Genomic DNA, 21,851 nt, shown 5'->3' on the forward strand with positions numbered 1-21,851 from the left:
GTAGACCTGAAGTAGACCGGAAGTAGACGGGAAGTAAATTTGCGTGGGTGGGTGTGGGTGTGCGTGGGTGGGTGTGGGTGTGGGTGTAGGTGTGGGTTGGTGAAGGTGTGGGAGGGTGTAGGTGGGTGTGAGTGGGAGTGGGTGGGTGTGGGTGGGTGTGGGTGTGCGTGGGAGGGTTTGGGTGGGCGTGGGTGTAGGTGTTACGGACTTTATCTCGAAAGAAATTATGACACTCGTACGAAATACGAAATGAAAAATCACAGATTTGCCATAGTATAAAATCGACAAAAACATCATAAAAATAGGTTTTCCATTGTGCTGAAATAATGAAAATAATAGGCCTCGTGCCACGTACGGCTTAGAACATATCTGATTACACTACTTCATGGTATTGTTAGTCTCTATATTTTTATAACCCACAAATTGTTATTGTATTGTAATGGGTTACATTCGTCATTTGCATCATCAATCCTAGTGGAGTTGAGGAAAAAAGAACCTGTGATGTATATTAATTTTGTTGTAATGGTTCCAGTATTATCCATTGCTTGTTTTTGACAAAACACATATTCTTTTGTAGCTCTCAGGGGAGAGTGACAGGAGGTGACAAACATTACATGCCACTTGAAATGAAACCTTAAGAAATAAATGCAACACTCATACTGGAATGACATGATAAACAGATGTCATTTGTTGTTTCCATGTCACAAGTTTTGTCAGTAACATGCAATGGTTTGCTACTGTTAGTTGTACATATACAGTGTGAGATGTGTGATGAAATTAATGAACTGAAACAACACCCATGCTTGGGCCAGTATTCAAACCATGGGATCTGCTACCTTCATTTGGTGCAAAGGTACATAAACCTTAATCTTAAATCTCAGCTATCTTATCTACAGGGTAGGGTTCTTTGTAGACAACGAAACCAGACAGGATGTCTTCCAATGGAGACGTTTAAACGAATATATTATTTAAACACAGGATACATGGAGTAAGAATTTTACATGATAAGCTACATTCTTCTATAATTTTCTCGTTTACAGTCAATTTTCATCTCAATCTTCTTCCTTCGTAATGGGCACATCTGGATCGGGACTTCCTTCTCAATGGACGGTCTGGATCTGGACTTCCTTCTCAATATGGAGGATCTGGACTTCCCTCTTAATGGACGTTCTGGGTCGGGACTTCCTTCTTGATGGACGGCCTGGATCGGAACTTCCTTCTCAATGGACGGTCTGGATCGGGACTTCCTTCTTATCTTCTTTGTGAACTTCCCTCTGGATTTTAATTTATGTAGGTTTTGACTATTTAACGAATTCCCTTATCCTTTTCCAACTTTTTCCTCTAAGCTTTGAGAATAATACTAATATCCTCTCTTGGGGCTGCAATTGGAACGCGCCACCACTAACTAGGTACAACAGAGTTTATACTTGGTGCAAACGATTTACACGCGCATCCAAGTAGGTGCTACGGTTAAACCGCGAAACCAAAAAGTGCTGTGGGGCGTCGATCAGAACGCGCTCGCCACTGATGTAAACAAAATTTCCCCTATAGGAATGGTAAATCAATCATACAGATGCAATATCTGTTCAAAGACACAAATTTGTATCAGTGCTTTGACTTCCTTATTTTTCATATTAACTTACATGTGATCATTGATTTGATTTATAAGATATATATATATATTCATTTACTTCTTTCATATTTATTCTTTGTCTTCTTATAATATATTCTATTGTTTTTCATCTTTCCAATACGCTTTGTTCTTATTTATAAAATTATTCACATATAATATGCCAATTCTTAACCTTGCACGCCTGGTGCTGCCATCTCTATTCGTCTTTGGCAAACTATTCACCTTACTTGATCCTATTGGGTACGTAACACAATATTCCCCCCCTTTGCCATAAAAAAATGTCGTAATATATATATATGTGTGCAGATACATTTTTTCAAATTATATATATACAATTTTATTATTTCTTCTTGACGCTTTCTTTCTTCTCTTCTGTACAATTATATCTTCTAATGTTGTCTAAATTCTCTCTCCTTTCTACATCTGTTTTTATGTGCTTTAGAAAAACTGTATTTCTAAAAGTACTTATCACTTCATATGGGCCTTCATATATGAAAAATAGCTTTTTGATAGCTTTTTCTGAAGCTTTGCTCACCGGATGTGTTTTACAAAACACCAAATCTCCTTTCTTGATATCTATTTTCTTAACCTTCTTCTCGTCCTTTGTTTTTCTTCTATTTCTCTTTTTATACAGCTCTGATATCACTTTCTTCATTTCGCTCTTTTGCTCCATCATATCTGGCCATTCCAATTCTTCAAGCACATATGGTTCCTCCGTGTATCCGAGAAATAATTCAGCAGGGCTTCTTCCTGTTTCTTCTGACAATGCGTTATTTAACAATTTAGTTATTTTATTAACAACAGTTGACCATCGTGTATGGTTATCATGGCAGTATGTTCTTAACAGTCTGACTATTTCTCCATTGTATCGTTCTATGGGATTCGAGCTGGGGTGGTATCGCGTTACATTTATTACTTTGACTCCTTTGAATTGCATATAGTCCATGAAATACTCCGATACAAACTGTGTACCATTATCTGTTAACACCTTTCTAGGAATTCCATAGTGTTTAGTGAAACCGTCTTGGAAACATTTAACTATCTCTTTTGATGTTGCTTTTCTTATGTTGTAACACATTACAAATTTACTACTTATGTCCACGCATGTAAGGATGTATTGCAATCCTTTTGATCTCGGCAGTGGTCCAATTAAGTCTATGGATATTAAATCCAATGGCCTTCGAGCTATAACATGTAGTTCTTCCTTTTATAATTTACATTTAGATGGCTTAGTCTGTATGCATACAACGCAGTTTCTAACATGGTCCACAACATCCCTTTTCAGAGTCTTCCAAAAATAAAAACGACCTGCCATCCTCAAAGTTTTGTCTGCCCCAAAATGTCCTGACTCTTCATGTACTGTTGTTAAGATCTTATAGATCATTGTTTTGGGTACACATAACCTTACTTGGTGTGGATTTTCAGTGTTCACTTTGAAAATCATGCCTTCTATAATTCTGAAATTCCCTTTGATTCTGGCTTTTCTCATCTTCCTTTCTCCAACAATGGTTTCTCCTTCCAATATTTTAAATATAGTACTAAGTTCATCATCTTCTTTCACCTCTTTTATCCATTCTTCTTTTACTATACTTTTCATTTCTTCCTCCACAATCGCATTTATGGACAATTTGATTATCTCTTCTGGTTCTTGTTGTGGTCTTATTGGAGCTCTGCTTAATGCATCGGCAATTTGATTATCACTGCCCTTTATATCAATCACTTCAAAGCTATATTCTTGTATTAACAGGGCCCATCTGGTAAGTCTAGGATTCCACTGCTTTGCCGAATTTAGCCAGACCAAGTTTTTGTGATCGCTGAATACCTTAAATCTCCTTCCTTTGAGGTATGGTGAGAACTTTTGTATTCCAAATAAGATGGCTAGGCATTCGAGTTCACTTATAGTATAGGATTTCTCAAAAGTCTTAAGAGAACGGCTGGCATACTGGATGACTTGGTCTTCTCCATTCCCGTCCTTCTGGAATAGATACGCCCCTAGTCCTATATTAGATGCATCGGTTCCCAAGCAAAATGTTTTCTCGAAATTCGGTTGGCTTATGGCCGGCGATGATATGAGATCGATCTTCAGTACACCGAAAGCTTTATCTTCTTCTTCTCCCCAATTCCACTTGTTAGTTTTCTTTAATAGCTCATACAATGGTCTTGCCTTTTGTGCAAAATCTCTAATGAACTTGCTTCTCCAATTACACATTCCAAGAAATCTCTGTAATTGTTTCTTTGTAATTGGCTTAGGGAAAAGTCTTATCGCTTCATCCTTATCTCTACATAGCTTAATTTCTCCACCGGATATAACATGGCCTAAAAAGGTAACTTCCTTTCTGACAAAAGAGCATTTCTCCAGTTTGACGGTTAATCCTGCTTTTCCTAATTTGTTCAATACCCAATCTATTCTTCTTATATGTGAATTCCAGTCTTTACTGTGAATGCACATATCATCTACATATATGGCTAACCAATGCTTAGTTTCTATCCCAAATATCATGTTCAACGCAGTCATAAATGCCGAAACAGATGAATTTAAACCATATGGCAATCTTCTGAATTGAAACAATCTTGATCAATATCTGAATGCTGTATACTTTCTTGACTTCTTCTCGATCTCAATTTGAAAGTATCCCAGTGTCAAATCAAAAGAAATAAAGTATCTGCTCCCTGCAAATGAGTGTAGCATCTCATCTATTCTATCCACCTGGTTTCTTGGAAGTAATACGTGTTTGTTTAGTTCTCTCAGATCTAAGACTGGTCTAACTCCTCCATTGGGTTTATCAACTACATGCATCGGGCTTACATGTATGCTATTTGAATCTTCTATAATTTCCCATCTTAACCATTTCTGAAGTTCTTCCTCTACAGCTTTTCTTTTCGCAAAAGGTATCGGATACTGTTTAGATACTATAGGTCTTTCTGTATCTACTTCTATTTCGTAGGAATACCCTCTGGTGAGTCCTGGCTTTTGGCTAAACAAGTTCCTATGTTCTAACAAAACTTCTTGTAATTGCTTCCTCTCTTCTTTGGAAATATCTTTGCACTCATCAACCTTATTCTTTATCTCTTCAACAGATGCAGTGTATTCATCATTTTCTTTATTCATTTCACTTTCAATTTCTTCGCATATATCATTTGGTACTGCCTTCATCTGTCCGTACATTAAATTGAGGTTGCCAATGCATTCTTTTCTCTCCATTTCGTTGTTTACAGTTTCCATAGGAACATCTAGTCTTTCTTCTTCCAATGACTCTAGATTCAATCTTCTATCTTTGATATAGATATGACCATCATATTTTTCCAAAAATGGTATTCCTAATACCATATCACTTCTTAGACCTTTCACTACGAGGAATCTGACAGTAAAATTTAACCCTTGAAGGTTCATCATTACGCCGACGGTTCCTTGTATTTTATATTCTTCTTTCCCTGCTGCCATGACCAATCTTATTTTATCCCTTTCTGATGCATATAGACGAGCTTGTGGATATTTTCCTTTTATCCTTTTCCAACAATCATAACTCATTACATCTACCACACTACCACAATCTATTAGGCACTTTACTTCTAATTCCATAATTTTTGCCTTTACATAAAAAGTTCTCCCTGGCTTCAGGTCATTGGAATTTGGCTCTTCTATTAAACATAATTCAAGACTTTCTCTTTCACTGTGTACATTTCTATTTACAATTTCTCCCTGCCTTACATTTCTCTCTGTTTTTGCTCTCACACCTGGGAGATGCTGCAAGAGCATTACATGTTTGACCCTCTATTCTCTTCTGCATTCCTTGAATCTTCATCTGCTGTAATTCCCTCTTGGAATCTTCTTGCGTCATTACAATAATTTCTAGCTAATTCTATGGCTTCGTCTCTTTCTACATCCGGAAGTGCATTTCTTCTTTCCATTTCTTCATTGGGCACACTTACTCGGTATTCTCTTTCGTTCTGTTCATATATGTTCCTCCATCGCTGATTTCCTCCTCTTCCGTATCTTCGGAAATTATTTCGGCCTCTCAAGTTTCTCCAATTTCCTCGATATCTATCATCGTTTCTCTCTCTTTCTTCCACAGAGTCTATGCTTCCTTCATATCTTCCATTGTTTCTTCCTACGTATCTTCTTTCTGCACTTGGTCTCTTGTTTCTAACTTCTATTCTTCTTACATCAAATTCTTGTCTCCGGAACTTTGGTTTTTAGCGCCCTTCTTCTTCTGAATGTTACCTCTTTCCATAGAATCTTCCTTCCTTATCGTTCCAGGAATTCTGAGTTTTTGTTAGCACATCTTCGGTTCTTAGATATTCAATCAAATCATCAACTGCTTTTATCTTAACCGCTGCTATAGCTCTCTGTATTCTTAATGGCAATGTTTAGACAACTTGTTTAACCAGCTCATCTTCACTGCATCCTTCCTTTAGGTTTTTGAAGCTTCTTAGAGTCTCCCATGTATATTCTTCCAGGCTGTCGACTCTTGACCAATCTACATATCTTCTTTTTAATGCTTCTAGCTGCCTTTCCTTTATGTCTTCAGTGCAGTAGTAATTCAGGAATTTTCGGCTCAACTCCTTAAAATTTCTAAATTTGTGCTCATTTAGTTGATACCATCCTGCTGCCGACTGTTCAAAACATGTCTCTATGACGTTCAAAATCATTCCTTCGGGGATCTTCATAAGTCTGAAATTTGTTGTTAGTTCCCTTAACCCTTAGTACTCTGCGCGGTCTGACGAAAGTAAGCCCAGTGTCGCCGAGGCTTTGAGCGGGAAATTTGAATTCGTATGCATAATGGAGAAAAATCGTAATAACTCTGGCACTATGGGACCAATCTACTTCGGATAACTTTTGTTTTGCAGGCAATACATCGGTGCATGCAACCATGTAAAATTTGGATGCCCCAACCGCGGGGGGGGGTTATGGGCGGGGGTTGCATCCCCCGAATTTGAATGAAAAAAAAAACATAAAAATGTGGAGTTTGCCCCCTCTTCTCCAGCTACTTTGGGGAGAAAACCGAAACTTTTGCTTTTTTTTCAAAGAATGGATCTTCCGTAACAGAATGAAACTTCATTCGTGTTCGTGGGTGCAATACAATTTGAATAATAAGGCAAAACGTAAAACTCTACCGAAATTAGCCAATTTGCATATTATTCATAAAATTGTTATAACTGACATTATGGGACCAATCTACTTCGGATAACTTTTGTTTCGCAGGTAGAACATCAGTGCATGCAACCATGTAAAATTTGGATGCCCCAACCATGGGGGGGGGGTACGGGCAGGGGCTACATCCCCCGAATTTCAATGAAAAAATCATAAAAATGTGGACTTTGCCCCCTCTTCTCCAGCTACTTTGGGGAGAAAACCTGAACTTTTGCTTTATTTCGTTCGCACTTGCATCTTGTGTAGCTACTGTGAATCTTTCTTCCCTGTTGACTCGGCTCTTTGTGGAAATATGTCCGGAAGGAAACGATTGTGCCTTAGGGAAATCGATGAGCTGTTATATGATACGAACTGTTTATGGTGATGCCTTTGTTAGTACTAACAGAGGAGGGAAGGGAGCCTTTGCAATCGTTTGTTTTGTCTATACTTCTGGATAGACGCACGCTTTAGACTCATGCTTCTGGCCTCTGGCTATCGTCAAGCTTCATTGCATTTCTAACATAGAGGCGACAGAAAGCTGACATGCCAAACCTCATCCAATCCCCTCTCTCCTTGCCCCCCCTGCCACTACTTCAGCTAGATCACCAAGTCTAAACACAAAGAAGAATATGTGCCTTATCAGTACTAAATCAAAGCGTTGGAAGCTTGGAGGAAAACAGCATCGTAAATACCAAGCATTTATTGTGTCTGTCAACTGAAGAGCGAACACGTGTTTGGGTGAGCCCAAACACGTGACATATTCCGAGAAAGGAGGGGGGAGGAATTTGAAATTTTCGAAACACGAGTGCAAAACATGTTCCCGAACGAACTGTCAGTGTTGCAACCTCAATATACAAATATAAGTGTGGCAAAACCCTCGATAATTGTATCTAAAGCTGTTTCTAACATATGTGTTACAGCGGCTACAAAGGACATACTTTTTTTGTAACATATGTGTTACGGCGGCGAACTAAGGGTTAAAAACTTTCTGGGACATTTATCAGATACATTCCCATTGAATTTTTGAAGATTCTGCAATTCTTGTGGCCTAGGTATCCTGGTCCTATAGTTCTCGTCTCTCGAGAATTCATTTTCCAATATGTCTAAGAGCCTTTCATTATTACTTCCATCTTCGCTATTCTTCCATTTCCTTTTCTTGTGACCTCCCGCTATTCTATATCTCTTATGCTTCTCTTCTTATTCCATCGTCGATTCATCGCTTGAACTCTCTTCTCTCAGCTCTTTCTTAACCTTCGTTTCTTCACTTTGTCGAAACCTGGGATTTACGTTTCCTTCTTTGATGAATAGCTTTCCTAACCTTCTGTCCACTTCTTCTACTTTCTTTTCTGTCTTCTCTATCTTTGACACTGCCGCATTTAATTTTCTGTCTAATTCCTTTCCTTTCTTATCTGCGGCATTAATTTTATTTTGATTTTCCGCAATGTCCTTCTCCATATTGCTAGTTTTTTCTTGAACTTCTTGCAGTTCCCGCGTACTTACTTCTCTCAGTTTTAGAACTTCCTTTTCCATTCTATTGCGTGTTTCCCAGCTTCTATCTTCCATTAGGACCTTTGCTTCTTCTATCTTGCTTTCATTTGCATCTACTCTAGAAGATACTGCTTCTATTTGCGATTTATTTTCAACAATTTTTCTTTCCATACTATTGGTTCTGTGTATATTCTCCTCTCTAACTTTTGAAACTTCTTCCTCGATCGTCCTATTTATATCCACGCTTTTGTTTTCAATTAGCAGTGTTCTTTCTTCTATCTGTTTTTCCAATGATCTTCTATTTTCTTCACATGTCTCGCTTATTATCTTGTACATTTTCTTGCTTACATTTCTTACTGCTCATAATTGTCTACTATTTTAATCGAGCCTTTCTTTCACTTCCTTGTTATTTTCTTCTATCTGCATTGACAGCTTTTGGAGCATTTCCATCAAATTTATTTCTTCTGTCTTCTTCTGCTTTTCTTTTAGCTTTTCCTTCTTGCATTCCTTACATGTATAATCTTCTTCCCTTTTACTTATTGATATGTATTTCTCCTTTCTTATTCCTTCGCACGTCCAATGTTTCATTTCCTCGCATGTGACACAGGAAATAATTTCTTCCTTGTTTCCTTCCTCTCCGCAGCAAATGAAAGTTTCCCTTTTTTCTCCGTCTTCATTCATTGTAGCTTCTCCCTTCTCATTTCCATCTTTATCCTTTTCCTCCATTTTCAATTATTTTTTCTCTCTTCGCTGTCTGGTTCCTAATTCTCTAGCCCCAAAAGTTGGTCGCCATTAATTTATGCTACCTTCATTTCGTGCAAAGGTACATAAACCTTAATCTTAAATCTCAGCTATCTTATCTACAGGGTAGGGTTCTTTGTATACAACGAAACCAGACAGGATGCCTTCCAATTAAGACGTTTAAACGAATATATTATTTAAACACAGGATACATGGAGTAAGAATTTTACATGATAAGCTACATTCTTCTATAATTTTCTCGTTTACAGTCAATTTCCATCTCAATCTTCTTCCTTCGTAATGGGCACATCTGGATCGGGACTTCCTTCTCAATGGACGGTCTGGATCTGGACTTCCTTCTCAATATGGAGGATCTGGACTTCCCTCTTAATGGACGTTCTGGGTCGGGACTTCCTTCTTGATGGACGGCCTGGATCGGAACTTCCTTCTCAATGGACGGTCTGGATCGGGACTTCCTTCTTATCTTCTTTGTGAACTTCCCTCTGGATTTTAATTTATGTAGGTTTTGACTATTTAACGAATTCCTTTATCCTTTTCCAACTTTTTCCTCTAAGCTTTGAGAATAATACTAATATCCTCTCTTGGGGCTGCAATTGGAACGCGCCACCACTAACTAGGAACAACAGAGTGTATACTTGGTGCAAACGATTTACACGCGCATCCAAGTAGGTGCTACGGTTAAACCGCGCAACCAAAAAGTGCTGTGGGGCGTCGATCAGAACGCGCTCGCCACTGATGTAAACAAAATTTCCCCTATAGGAATGGTAAATCAATCATACAGATGCAATATCTGTTCAAAGACACAAATTTGTATCAGTGCTTTGACTTCCTTATTTTTCATATTAACTTACATGTGATCATTGATTTGATTTATAAGATATATATATATATATATATATATATATATATATTAATTTACTTCTTTCATATTTATTCTTTGTCTTCTTATAATATATTCTATTGTTTTTCATCTTTCCAATTTGCTTTGTTCTTATTTATAAAATTATTCACATATATTATGCCAATTCTTAACCTTGCACGCCTGGTGCTGCCATCTCTATTCGTCTTTGGCAAACTATTCACCTTACTTGATTCTATTGGGTACGTAACAGATCCCTTGTTCCGTAGCACACGTGCTAACCACTCTACCACAAAGTTTGGCTGTTTTGGTCTGAAAGCTCTCTTGCAGTTACCAAGCTTTCTGTTTTTATGTCAATTTGAAATCACTGTTTGTTAAGTCTTTATTATACTGCATTTTGTTAATGGTACAGTCACGGACAGTTCTGCGTTGTAACGGCTCCATTGACTCTTAATGGGATCGTTACAGTCCAGAGGTGTCCATGTCTGTACCAAGGTAAAGTAAAGGTTTTATAAATTGATTTTCGTTTAAATTTATTCGTTGTTTTTATAATTCTGGTGCCTTATTTTATATGTGTTTCACAGTTTCAGTTGGCACTTACAATCATTTCTACTTTTTACAGGTGAAGATGCATGTTGGGTCTCTATTACACGTCTTGCAAAACATGTTGTATTTTGCCTCTTTCCAGTGACCTGAACAGTTCAACACAGTTTGTGGTAGAGCTTGCGCTGTGCACGCTAGGAGCTATTGCCTCTCCTGAGATGTCTCGAGACCTGGCTGCAGAGGTGGAGAGGTTAATGAAATCTCCGAACGCCTACATAAGGAAAAAAGCAGCTCTATGTGCATTTAGAATAATTCGTAAAGTTCCTGAACTGATGGAAATATCTCTTCCAGCCACAAGGTCCCTATTGTCTGAAAAGAATCATGGTTAATATGATTTGTTACTTGGGTACAGGTGTTTGTCTTTTTTATTCCTTTGTAATGAAAACATGACTTTAATGTTTTAAATTTGCTTCCTGTTGTATTGAGCCAGACAATGCATTTTATTTGTTAATTTGTTTGAGTTGGGGTTTAAGTTGGTGGACTACAATGTGATCTTCCCAGCTAGATCCCAGGGATCCGCTGACCAACGACAGGTGCGGTCCTCCATTCATATTTGGGGTTAGGCGTAGAGCTGACAACTCTGCACTGTACAAAGACACGTCAAGAAACAGGAATATGAGACCATGGATGTTCCCAAGGTATTTCGGAGGTAAAATAGTCCCCCATTCGGATCTCCGGGTGGGGACTACATTGGGAGGTCCCTGGGCTAAGGATAACATCTACATTAGGAATAAGGATATTAAATTATACACCTGGAATGTTCTGAGGTTTTACCGGCCTGGGACATTTCAGTGTACAGTTAATGAGATAGTTAAGTATAAAATATATGTAGTAGCTGTCCAGGAAGTTAGGTGGCCAGGAGAAGGGAATTGTAAAACTAAAAATTATACTTTTTTCTATGGTGATACTGAAAATCATAATTTTGGAACAGGCTTCTTCATAAATAATAGAATTATCTCGGCTCTTAAAACAGTAGAATTTATTAATGATAGGATATCATATGCAGTTTTACAGGGTAGGTGGTGTAAAATTATTTTAATAAACATACATGCATCAACGGAAGATAAAGATGATAATACTAAAGATGATTTTTATACAGAGTTAGAACAGGTCTTTGATAAATTTTCTCAGTATGATATGAAAATTCTGTTAGGTGACTGTAATGCACAGATTGGCAAAGAAGAGACATTTAAACCCACGATTGGTAAAGAAAGTCTTCATGAATTAAGTAATAGAAATGGTATCAGATTGATTACTTTTGCAACCTCAAAGAATTTAATTGTGAAAAGTACCACCTTTAAACATAAAGATATCCATAAATATACCTGGTCTTCTCCACATGGTAAAACTCATAATCAGATAGATCATATTCTCATTGATAAGAGAAAGGATACTAGTATAATTGACGTTCGTACACATAGAGGTGCTGACTGTGCCAGTGAACATTATTTAGTAATTGGTAAATTAAGAGAAAGACTCTCAGTGTTAAATCATAAGCAACAAAATCTAAAAGTTATAAAATTTGATACAGGAAAGTTTACTGATAAAAGAATTAAGAAAGATTACCATATTAAACTGTCAAATATATTCGATGTTTTGCAGGATTTAAATGATGATGAAAATATAAATGAAACAGACGTAAATAAGAATTGGGAGCACATACGTAATGCAATAGAATCAGCAGCTAAAGAAAATATAGGATACCATAAACTAAGAAAAAGTAAGCTATGGTTTGATAATGAATGTCATAATCTAATAGAAATAAGAAATCAGGCTAGACTAAGGTGGTTAAAAAACTCTGATGATACAAATCTAAGCAATTATAATAGAATAAAGCGAGAAGTTAACCGCAAGTTTAGAAGTAAAAAGAGAGATTACTTGAAAAGCAAAATTAACGAAATTGAAACAAACAGCAAAAATAAAAATATCAGAGATTTATATAAAGGTGTAAATGAATTTAGAAAGGGGTGGCAACCTAACGTAAACTTGATAAAAGATAAAGACGGTGATTTTCTAGCTGACCCAAGCGATATTCTAAATTAATGGAAGAACTACTTTAATGATCTTTTAAATGTTCATCTAGGAGATAAATCAGAAGTAAATGAAGTACACACAGCAGAACCTTTAGTTCCAGAACCTAACGTGACTGAAGTCAAAGATGCTATTAAAAGGCTAAAGAATAAAAAAGCACCTGGCATTGATTTAATACCAGCTGATTTAATTAAATATGGTGGAAATTCATTAATATGTCAAATTCATAAATTAATTTGTTTAATATGGAATAAAGAAGTAATCCCTCAACAGTGGAAAGAATCCATAATTGTTCCTGTATTTAAAAGAGATGATAAAATGAACTGCAATAATTACCATGGAATTTCTCTACTCTCAACAACATATAAAATATTATCTAACATTCTTTTAACAAGACTAACCCCATATGCTAATGAAAGTATTGGTATCAATGTGGATTTAAACGTAACATATCAACTACAGATCAAATTTTTCACATCAGACAGACACTTGAAAACAAGTGGGAATATAATCAAAATGTCCATCAGCTATTCGTTGATTTCAAGAAAGCATATCATTATGTCAAAAGAGATAAATTATATAATATATTAGTCGAGTTTGGAATACCTAAGAAGCTTGTTAGTATGATTAAAGTATGCACCAGTGAAACAGAAAGTAAGATTCGTATGGGTATTAATGTGTCTGACAAACCTACAATTCATGATGGATTGAAACAAGGAGATGCATTATCTCCATTGCTCTTTAATTTGGCCTTAGAATATGCTGTTAGGAAGGTAAGAGAAACTAAAGAAGGACTAAAATTAAATGGTGTGACTCAGTTGTTAGCATATGCAGATGATGTAGACTTATTGGGGGATGATGTAAATACAATTAAGAATAATGCTAAAATATTTTTCAGAGCAGCTAAATAGATAGGTTTGGAAGTTAGCAAAAAGAAAACTAAATATATGTTTACAGGTCGAAATCAAGTGTTAACTAATAATCAAAATTTAATTATTGATAACAACTCGTTTGAACTATTTTCCAAATTCAAGTACTTAGGAGTAATGTTAACAAATAAAAATTATATTAAAGAGGAAATGAAAAGCAGGCATAATCGAGGAAATGCATGTTATTTTTCTATTCATAAAATCTTGTCTTCTCGTTTAATATCTAAGAAACTAAAAGTTAAAATATATACAAAACAGTAATTTTGTCTTTATTATTATATGGATGTGAAACTTTGTCCCTTACATTAAAACAGGAACATAAATTGAGAGTATTTGAAAATAAGATCCTTAGGAAAATATTTAGACCTAAAATGGATGAGGAGTCAGGTGAGTGTAGAAGGTTACATAATTTAGAACTATATAATTTGTATTCATGGCCAGATATTATTAGAATGATTAAATCAAGAAGGAGTAGGTGGGCAGGCCATGTGGCACGAATGGGAGAGGAAAGAGGAGTTCACAGCATTTTTGTTGGGAAACCTGATGGTAAGAGACCTGTAGGAAGGCCAAGACGAAGATGAAGGGACAACGTTGAGATGGACCTGAAAGAAATCGGTAGGGATGGAAAAGAGTATATAGATCTTGCTCAAGATAGGGACAGATGGAAGGCCTGTGTTGCTGCAGCCATGAACCTTCGAGTTTAAGAAGGCTAGATAGTTAGTTAAGGTCAGAGATTTGGAAAAAGCCTTCCTCTTCCAAGACATGTACACAATTTTGATAACACCTTTCACAGCGTAAATTGAAATAGATATTCCAAAAACAAACTGTTTAAAATCTTCAGTCTGCAAGAAAGCGCCAAGAACAGTAGACGCACACTGGAGGATATCAAATGTTATTTGGACAATAGAGAGCATATCACACATTGTTACTCTGAAAGGGCTATTGTTGGTGTAGAAATCCAATATAAGATATCAACATAGCTGCATAACTTTAATGCTTGGCCGTAGTATGGCTGCAAAGACTTCGGCTTAAATTTGGTGTCCATCTTTGGTTGAAAGAGTGTGATATGTTCCGTGTCCTCAGATGCATTGTAAAGTGCTCTGTTGAAAATTTTATTGTTTTACTTTGAAATCACAGAATCGGTTAATCATTCCTTCTTGTAAGTAGCAATTCTGAATCTGTGGAGTGACAAAAAAATTCTCAAATGTGTTATTTAAAATTCAAAGCGAAAAATCTTTTATCAGAAATTCCTTTCGAACTGACACATTCTCTTTAACTGTGTTCACAAAAGGGGCAGTGACGTCAGAAAGGAGGTGGAATTGAATTCGATGTTCAAAGTTATAGGGCGTTGAAGTATTTTCAGAACCGAAATCAGTTCACGGATCAAATTAACATAACTGCGTGGGAAGTGAAGATGTAATTTTTCTTCTACGTAGTTCCGATACTGTTCATACGTATCTCTACAGGATATCTTTATTATGCATATATACATTAAACTATATCATCAATTTGTAATTAATCTCATTTAGAAAATAACTTTTACAGACATAACGAAATAAAGGAGGTATAAGCCTTCTCCCGCATACAATTGAGATTATGTTCTTACTGTCCTGGTTCCTTAAAATATACCAGGTCGTCAGTTGCGTGAAATATTTAGGGTTCCCCGCCATCATATTTCTTATTTATTGATTCACATTTACAATATATAATATATAATATATAGCAAAATATATATAATGAATAATACAAACATTGTTAGATTTTTACATAATTAATTCTGATCTATCTTGCTATTCTGGGGACCAAAACAGCTTTATTAACTTCGTTTTTCATTTATTCAACCTCTTGATGTGGTGGCGTATTTTGTTATTATTCAATTTAGAGCTGGAAAACCAAAGCGTATTAATGTCAATTCTGGAAACTAGAACCAGCAGGGTTTAGAAATTGTGTTCCTTAGATTCTTTATGAAGTGCAATTACATCGATTGGGCCAGCATCTTCCGTCCGTTCCGGTATCCCAGAACGTGGTCCTTGCACTCGGTCGCAATCACACCTTAGTGCTTACGAGAGGTGCTTGGTGATCGTACATACATATCTCGTGCCTCACTGTTACCTTAGGTGCGGAAAAGGAAATGTAGCATTCATTTGGCCTCCACCGCGAGACATGTAATCCCCTTATCTTGCACGAGGCTACAAGATAGCTTGGCTGGCATTTTGTTTGGAACAGCGACTAGATGAAGTGCGAAACCCGCACTAAGTACAATTCCGTTGGAGCTCTCGTATCCCTGCCGAGATGAAAACACGTTTTTTTTCTTCTCTTTATTATTGACACGCCGTCGCATATACACAATGTGTTCCTAATTAGATTTAATTATCATGAACTAAATTATATAATAGGTAGTTGTGCTGGGTCTGTGGGTTATATAGTCCCAGTTATTAGCGGAGTAATTGCGTTGGAGTTACGAGCATGAAATTAACCAAAAATTAAATTGCAATACTAGAATAAATTTAATATTAGTTGGCAAGTATAAGGAAAAGATAAAGTAAATATAATGTATGGAAATATTAATAATATTTAACTTCTGCATTACAACACAAATCAGGTGATAAAATCCTCATCATATTAAATAGTTTAATTAATAAGTAACAAGATGACAAGTAAAGAGTAATTATTATATGGGATAATATATATACCAACACCGGTGAAGATTTAATCGAAATGTCGTAAGTTTTTCAATATTGTTACAATTATATAAATATAGAACAAAAGTAAAATTTAGTTGAAATTTTCAAGCAATAGAAAAATAACCCGGAGTACAGTGGGCAATAAAGGGTTATATGTGATACTTAAAATATAACGTAATTATGCCCTCTATTGACGGTATTTTACTTAGGGGTTAAGTGCCCGAAAGTTGGTCTACAGACAGAGAAACACCATTAGATAAGGAAATATAGGAATCTGAATATCAGTTTTCAATGCAGTTAGCCAGGGGTCCCAGGCTCGAATCCCGAGCTGGGATAGGTGTTCATTGTAAGTGGTCCATCATCAATTTCATCATCACTCATACTCATCGTCGTGATTAACAAAACGTGTCAGAAAATTCGACGCAAAATATGAAAATCCAATTAATCAATCAGTTACAATGTGCAGTTAGAAATCACATCTACTTGAACAGATTCTCTCGGGATATTGATATCGTTTCACTTCACTTCCACTTGTACCCTGGAGATGAGAGTGACTACTCTCGAAAGTTTGGAAACATTTCCAGAAGTCATCAAGTCGTCTATATGCCACCCGATGGAATCTGTTCGTCATTCGTCGCCAGGAAACCTACAGCGCTCACATTGTCTTATTAGTAGTTGTATTGATGATAATATTGGCACAACAAATGAAGAGCCATATGATTAAACAGCCCGATTTGGCTACACTTAAAACTATGTCAAGATGCCCATATGCCCCAATCGGCCAAGTGTGCACATATTTAAATCTAAAGAATTTTGAACCCTACTGTACAAATGAAGAATCATACAGTGTACAAATGAAGAGCTCATATGATTAAACAGCCCGATTTGGCTACACTTAAAACAATGTCAAGATGTCTATATGAATCAATCGGCCATGTGTGCACACAGTTAAATCTAAAGAATTTTGAGCCCTAGTGTACAAATGAAGAAGCCTCAACAGACAGATTTGGCCAAGTGTGCAAAGGCTGAATCTCTCAGTTTGTTGTCTGTAAACTTGTCAAAAATATGCCCCTCTTGATATTGTTTTTGCTACACCTAAAACTAAACCAAAAGTGCTCATATCCTCATACTCTTAACAACTTACAGATCTAATTCAATACAGAATTACCTTGGACAAAAGCAGGCTGCAAATTCTATTTTCTTCTTAATCTTTAATCAGTTTTATTGCTCGCGGCAATTACTTAGTTCAGAAATGCATCAATTTTCCTGATCAAAATTGTCTGATAGACTAATACATTTCTGAGAAATTGCTTGCCCGGTAATAAATTATGCACGCCTGGGGGCTTTCATGTGCTGGCACGCAAGAGATATAATCTACACAGCTAAAAGGGGGCATTAATAATATTTCTGTGTAATTCACTGAAAGAGCATAAAACTTCCATTAATATTTCTGTGTAATAGAGGGAAATTCTTAGTAAAAGAACATTACCCTTTTGCATGTTGTCATGTATGCCTGAGCCCAATTCAGGTTTTGCCTTGTTCTGATAATATATACACGAGTGAGACTTACAGAATATTCATTGCACAGTTCAAAGTCCAACTTTGACTGTATTTAGCTGATATAGAGCTCATAACTCCTAGGTTCTGATACTCAATAGAATGTGGACATAGTCCAATGGCTTATAAGCTTTGTAATCAAAAGCTTCTGGGTTTGAGGCCCCCCCTGGAGAAGTGTTAATATTGCTGCCTTGTAAACAAGAGCTCTGGGTTTGAGCCCTGGTAAAATGTGTAGGCCTCTCCTGATGGCAAAGAGTTGGTATTGCTGCTTTGTAATCAAAAGCTTCTGGGTTTGAGGCCCCCCCATGGAGAAGTGTTAATATTGCTGCCTTGTAAACAAGAGCTCTGGTTTGAGCCCTGGTAAAATGTGTAGGCCTCCCCTGATGGCAAAGAGTTTGTATTATTGCTTTGTAATCAAAAGCTTCTGGGTTTGAGGACTGGTAAAGTGGGTGAGATTGAAATACATGTGGCAAAATAATATCCCCACACGTGAGATTTTGAGAATATTCACTGCTAGCTGATATACAGCTGAGGTTTGAAACCTGGTAAAGTGTGTTATACAACAGCATAATAGAGCAAAATTATTTTATATTGGGGATCACCAGAGCCTAGTTATTGCTGTTGTTTGGGTATAAAAGCACCAGTTCAGCCACTAATTGCTGTTATAATTGTTTTGGCATATTATCCATACTTCTGTTTTTTGGACCAAGAAATTTTATATAAATAAACAATAAAAATGCCAAACTTGAAATATTGCAATCAATGCAATAAAAATATATCTAGTTCTAATTGGGCTAGGCACCGGCATATTTGTGACCCTAAGAAATGCAGAAAGCCTACAAAAATATGTCCAAGATGCCATAACATATTAGGCAAAGCATATTACAATAGGCATAAGTGTACTTGTTATGTACAGTCATCAATATTGCCCTCACAGCCATCTACATCTGGTCTGAAAAGGAAGCATGAAGCACCTGTTAATGCTAGAGCAGCAAAGCAGCCACGCTATGAACACATCCATAGCAGTTTTAATGGCCAATTAAGGGATCACTGTTTTAAATCCGAGCCAAGACGTGACATTAAGAATTTTTTGAACAGTATAAATCCTGATGTGCAGGCAATTCTAAATGCACAAAATGGCTCTTATAAGCTGTCCCTCAAATTGTTTACACAATATAAGAAGCCAAATGGCACAAAATTTACACAGCCCCACATAACAGAAACTGTACCTATATATTCAAATGCAAATTTAGACAAAATAATAAGCAGTTTGATAGAGCAATTGAATATTAAACACTCGGAATTTGCAGCAAAAGAGTCAGGATGGAGCCTATGCGGATCTCCACACAAGTTATATATTAATATTTCTGAATTCAGCCCATTACAAGGTTCTACATATCTGCAATTACCTGCCAATATTAAAAACAAAAGAGCTGTGGTTAACATAGAAAATAATGATGTGAAATGTTTCTGTGGTGTATTTTACCTGCTTTCTATCCAGTTTTAAGGAATCCTCAGAGAATAACTTATTATAAACAGCATGAACATGATTTTGATGATGCTATGGAGGGCTTAGAATATCCAATGTCTGTTCAGAATATTGATAAATTTGAAAAAAAGGCCAGAGATATCAATGGTAAACAATTATCTATTAATGTTTTTATTTGTTCCACTGGTCGTGGCAATTGCTTGATAGCACCTCTCAGAATCACTACACTTGATGATTCTGCTGTTCCGATTGATCTGCTCTTAATTGAAAGAGATATCACATATCATTACACTTTGATACAAAATCTTGAAGCTTTAGTCAGAAAACAACTAGACAAATTTAATAGAATATTTAAGTTGTGCCGAAGATGTTTAACTGTATTTGATGGTCAAAAAATGGTAAATGGGGTTCGTGAATGTAACACAGAAATTGCTAAAAACAAGTTAATTGAGCATCTAAAATACTGTGGCAACCATAAACCTGTTCAAATGGTAATGCCTAATCCAAGTGAAAATGCCAAATTCAAAAAATTTGAAGCCTTGTTGGAACACCCAGCATATATAGTCTGTGATTTTGAATCAAACCTCAAACCCCTTGCATTCTGCAGCCCAGATCCTGATGAATCTTCAATTACATCATACCAGTTACATGAACCTTCTAGTTTTTATTATGTTGTTGTACAGGATGGTGTTGTTAATAAAGAATATTTATACATGGGATCAGATGTCATCAAAAAATTTGCACATAGAATAGAAAATGAGTGCCATAACATAGCATCTAATGTCTTATTAAAATCAAAACCTATGTTGCCTTTAACAGAGAAACAGATTGAAGATTTCAACAATGCAGAAAAATGCACGGTATGTGATTCTGAATTTTCAGATACAAATATGAAGGTACATCACCATTCTCATACAGATGGTAAATTCAAAATGGCCCTGTGTAATAGTTGTAATATTAAGATCCAGAGACCAAATTTTGTCCCTATATGTTGCCATGGTGCATCCAATTATGATTTCCATCGTCTGATCAGGTACGAGGGGTTTGAGAAGCAGAATTTAAATATTTTAGCAGAAAATGATGAGAAATCTATAGCCATTAGCAACATAATTAAAGTTAATGGTGTTCCTATTCACTTAAGATTTCTTGATTCCTACAGAATTTTATCGGCTAGCCTGGCTACACTGGCCAGTCAATTATCTGATGATCAATTCAAAATCACATGTGCTTTGTTTCCAAATCAGGACCTGAAATTAATTAGGCGGAAGGGTGTATATCCATATGATTATGTTACAGGTTTTTCTAAATTTGATGAGTGTTCTCTGCCACCACAACAAGAGTTCTACAGCAAAATCAGAGCAATTATAGAAGAATTTATGATGAAAATAAGGCACTCTTCAACATGAAAAAAACAGAGATTAAGTTTGATAAGCCTATTTATGTAGGGGCTGTGATATTGGAATTGGCCAAATTACACATGTTAAAGCTCTATTATGATGTGCTCTAGCCTATTTATGGTGATTGTGTAAAATTGATGTACATGGACACAGATAGTTTTATTCTTGATATTCAGACAGAAGATGTCTATAAAGATATGACACAGCCTGCATTGCTTGAATATTTTGATACCAGTGAACATACAAAGATTCAACCCCACAACAAAAAGGTTCCTGGCAAGTTAAAAGATGAGACACTTGGTGATGTTATTGTGGCATTTGCTGGGCTAAGGGCCAAGATGTACAGTTTTGAAACATGTAGTGGTGCTCTTGTCAAAAAAGCCAAGGGCATCGGCAGAGTAACTGTTGACAAAGAGCTCCAATTTGAAGATTATGAAGATTGTCTCAAATCACATCATGTAGCACAATCAGAACATCAGAATGCAGAATTCAGAGTGTGGATCACTTGTTGACTACAAATGTTGTAAGAAAAATTGCTCTGAACCCACATGATGGTAAGAGATGCATTTTGTCATGTGGCATACATACCCTACCATGGGGTCATTGTGATTTGAAAAGTGGTAATCAATGACCAATTACAGAGCATGATTTGAAATAAATAAACATGCCTATGAACTTATTTGGGTTCAAAAAACAGGCTATTATGGACCTGCCAACACCAGCACCCTCTTCTGATATACAATCTATAAAATCTAAACTAAGTGCTTTGTTAATTATTCATCTGGACAGCAAACTACAGATGTTGATGATAAAACAGGTAAAACATTGTACATATTTAACAATAATTTATATCATTATCAATTACCTGTAGGTGGTCAATTACAATTTATTACAACCCCCGAGGGTGATGTCAAGATTTCAGTAGGGAGAAATATTTATAGAATTAAGCACTCAAACATGGTTTCTGGCACTGTATATACTGTTTCTGTTGGTGACTGCTTATATATTGAGGTCCTGGGATCCTATGACAAGCTTATACCTTTTTTTATAGAATTAAGAATTAGATATTCAATAATAAATAACCACTAAAACAAAATGCCTAATGATATATTTGGCCATACAAGGCATGAAGATCACAGTGATGAGATTCTTATGCTTGATGTCAAAGTCAAAAATTTAGGAAGTGATTTACAAGCTTTACAAACCACACTCAATGCCTGTCTTCAACTAGAAATTACAAATTTACAATCACAATGCATGGACCCTCTTCTTAAAATTGATTCTGAAC

At 36.2% G+C, this 21,851-nt stretch overlaps 1 protein-coding gene across 1 annotated transcript in view; it reads left to right on the forward strand.

The window, feature by feature from the left end:
- Positions 1-10,805, forward strand: part of LOC146002191 (AP-1 complex subunit gamma-1-like) — a 35,992-nt gene extending 25,187 nt beyond the window's left edge. The window contains exon 2 of the mRNA XM_083139908.1: positions 10,562-10,805. Within this exon, the coding sequence (XP_082996034.1) occupies positions 10,562-10,805 (244 nt within the window). The remainder of the gene's footprint in view (positions 1-10,561) is intronic.
- The last annotated feature ends 11,046 nt before the right edge of the window (positions 10,806-21,851 follow it).

Source organism: Lepisma saccharinum, chromosome 18, assembly GCF_977018435.1.
Source record: "Lepisma saccharinum chromosome 18, izLepSacc3.1, whole genome shotgun sequence".
NCBI lineage: Eukaryota > Metazoa > Arthropoda > Insecta > Zygentoma > Lepismatidae > Lepisma > Lepisma saccharinum.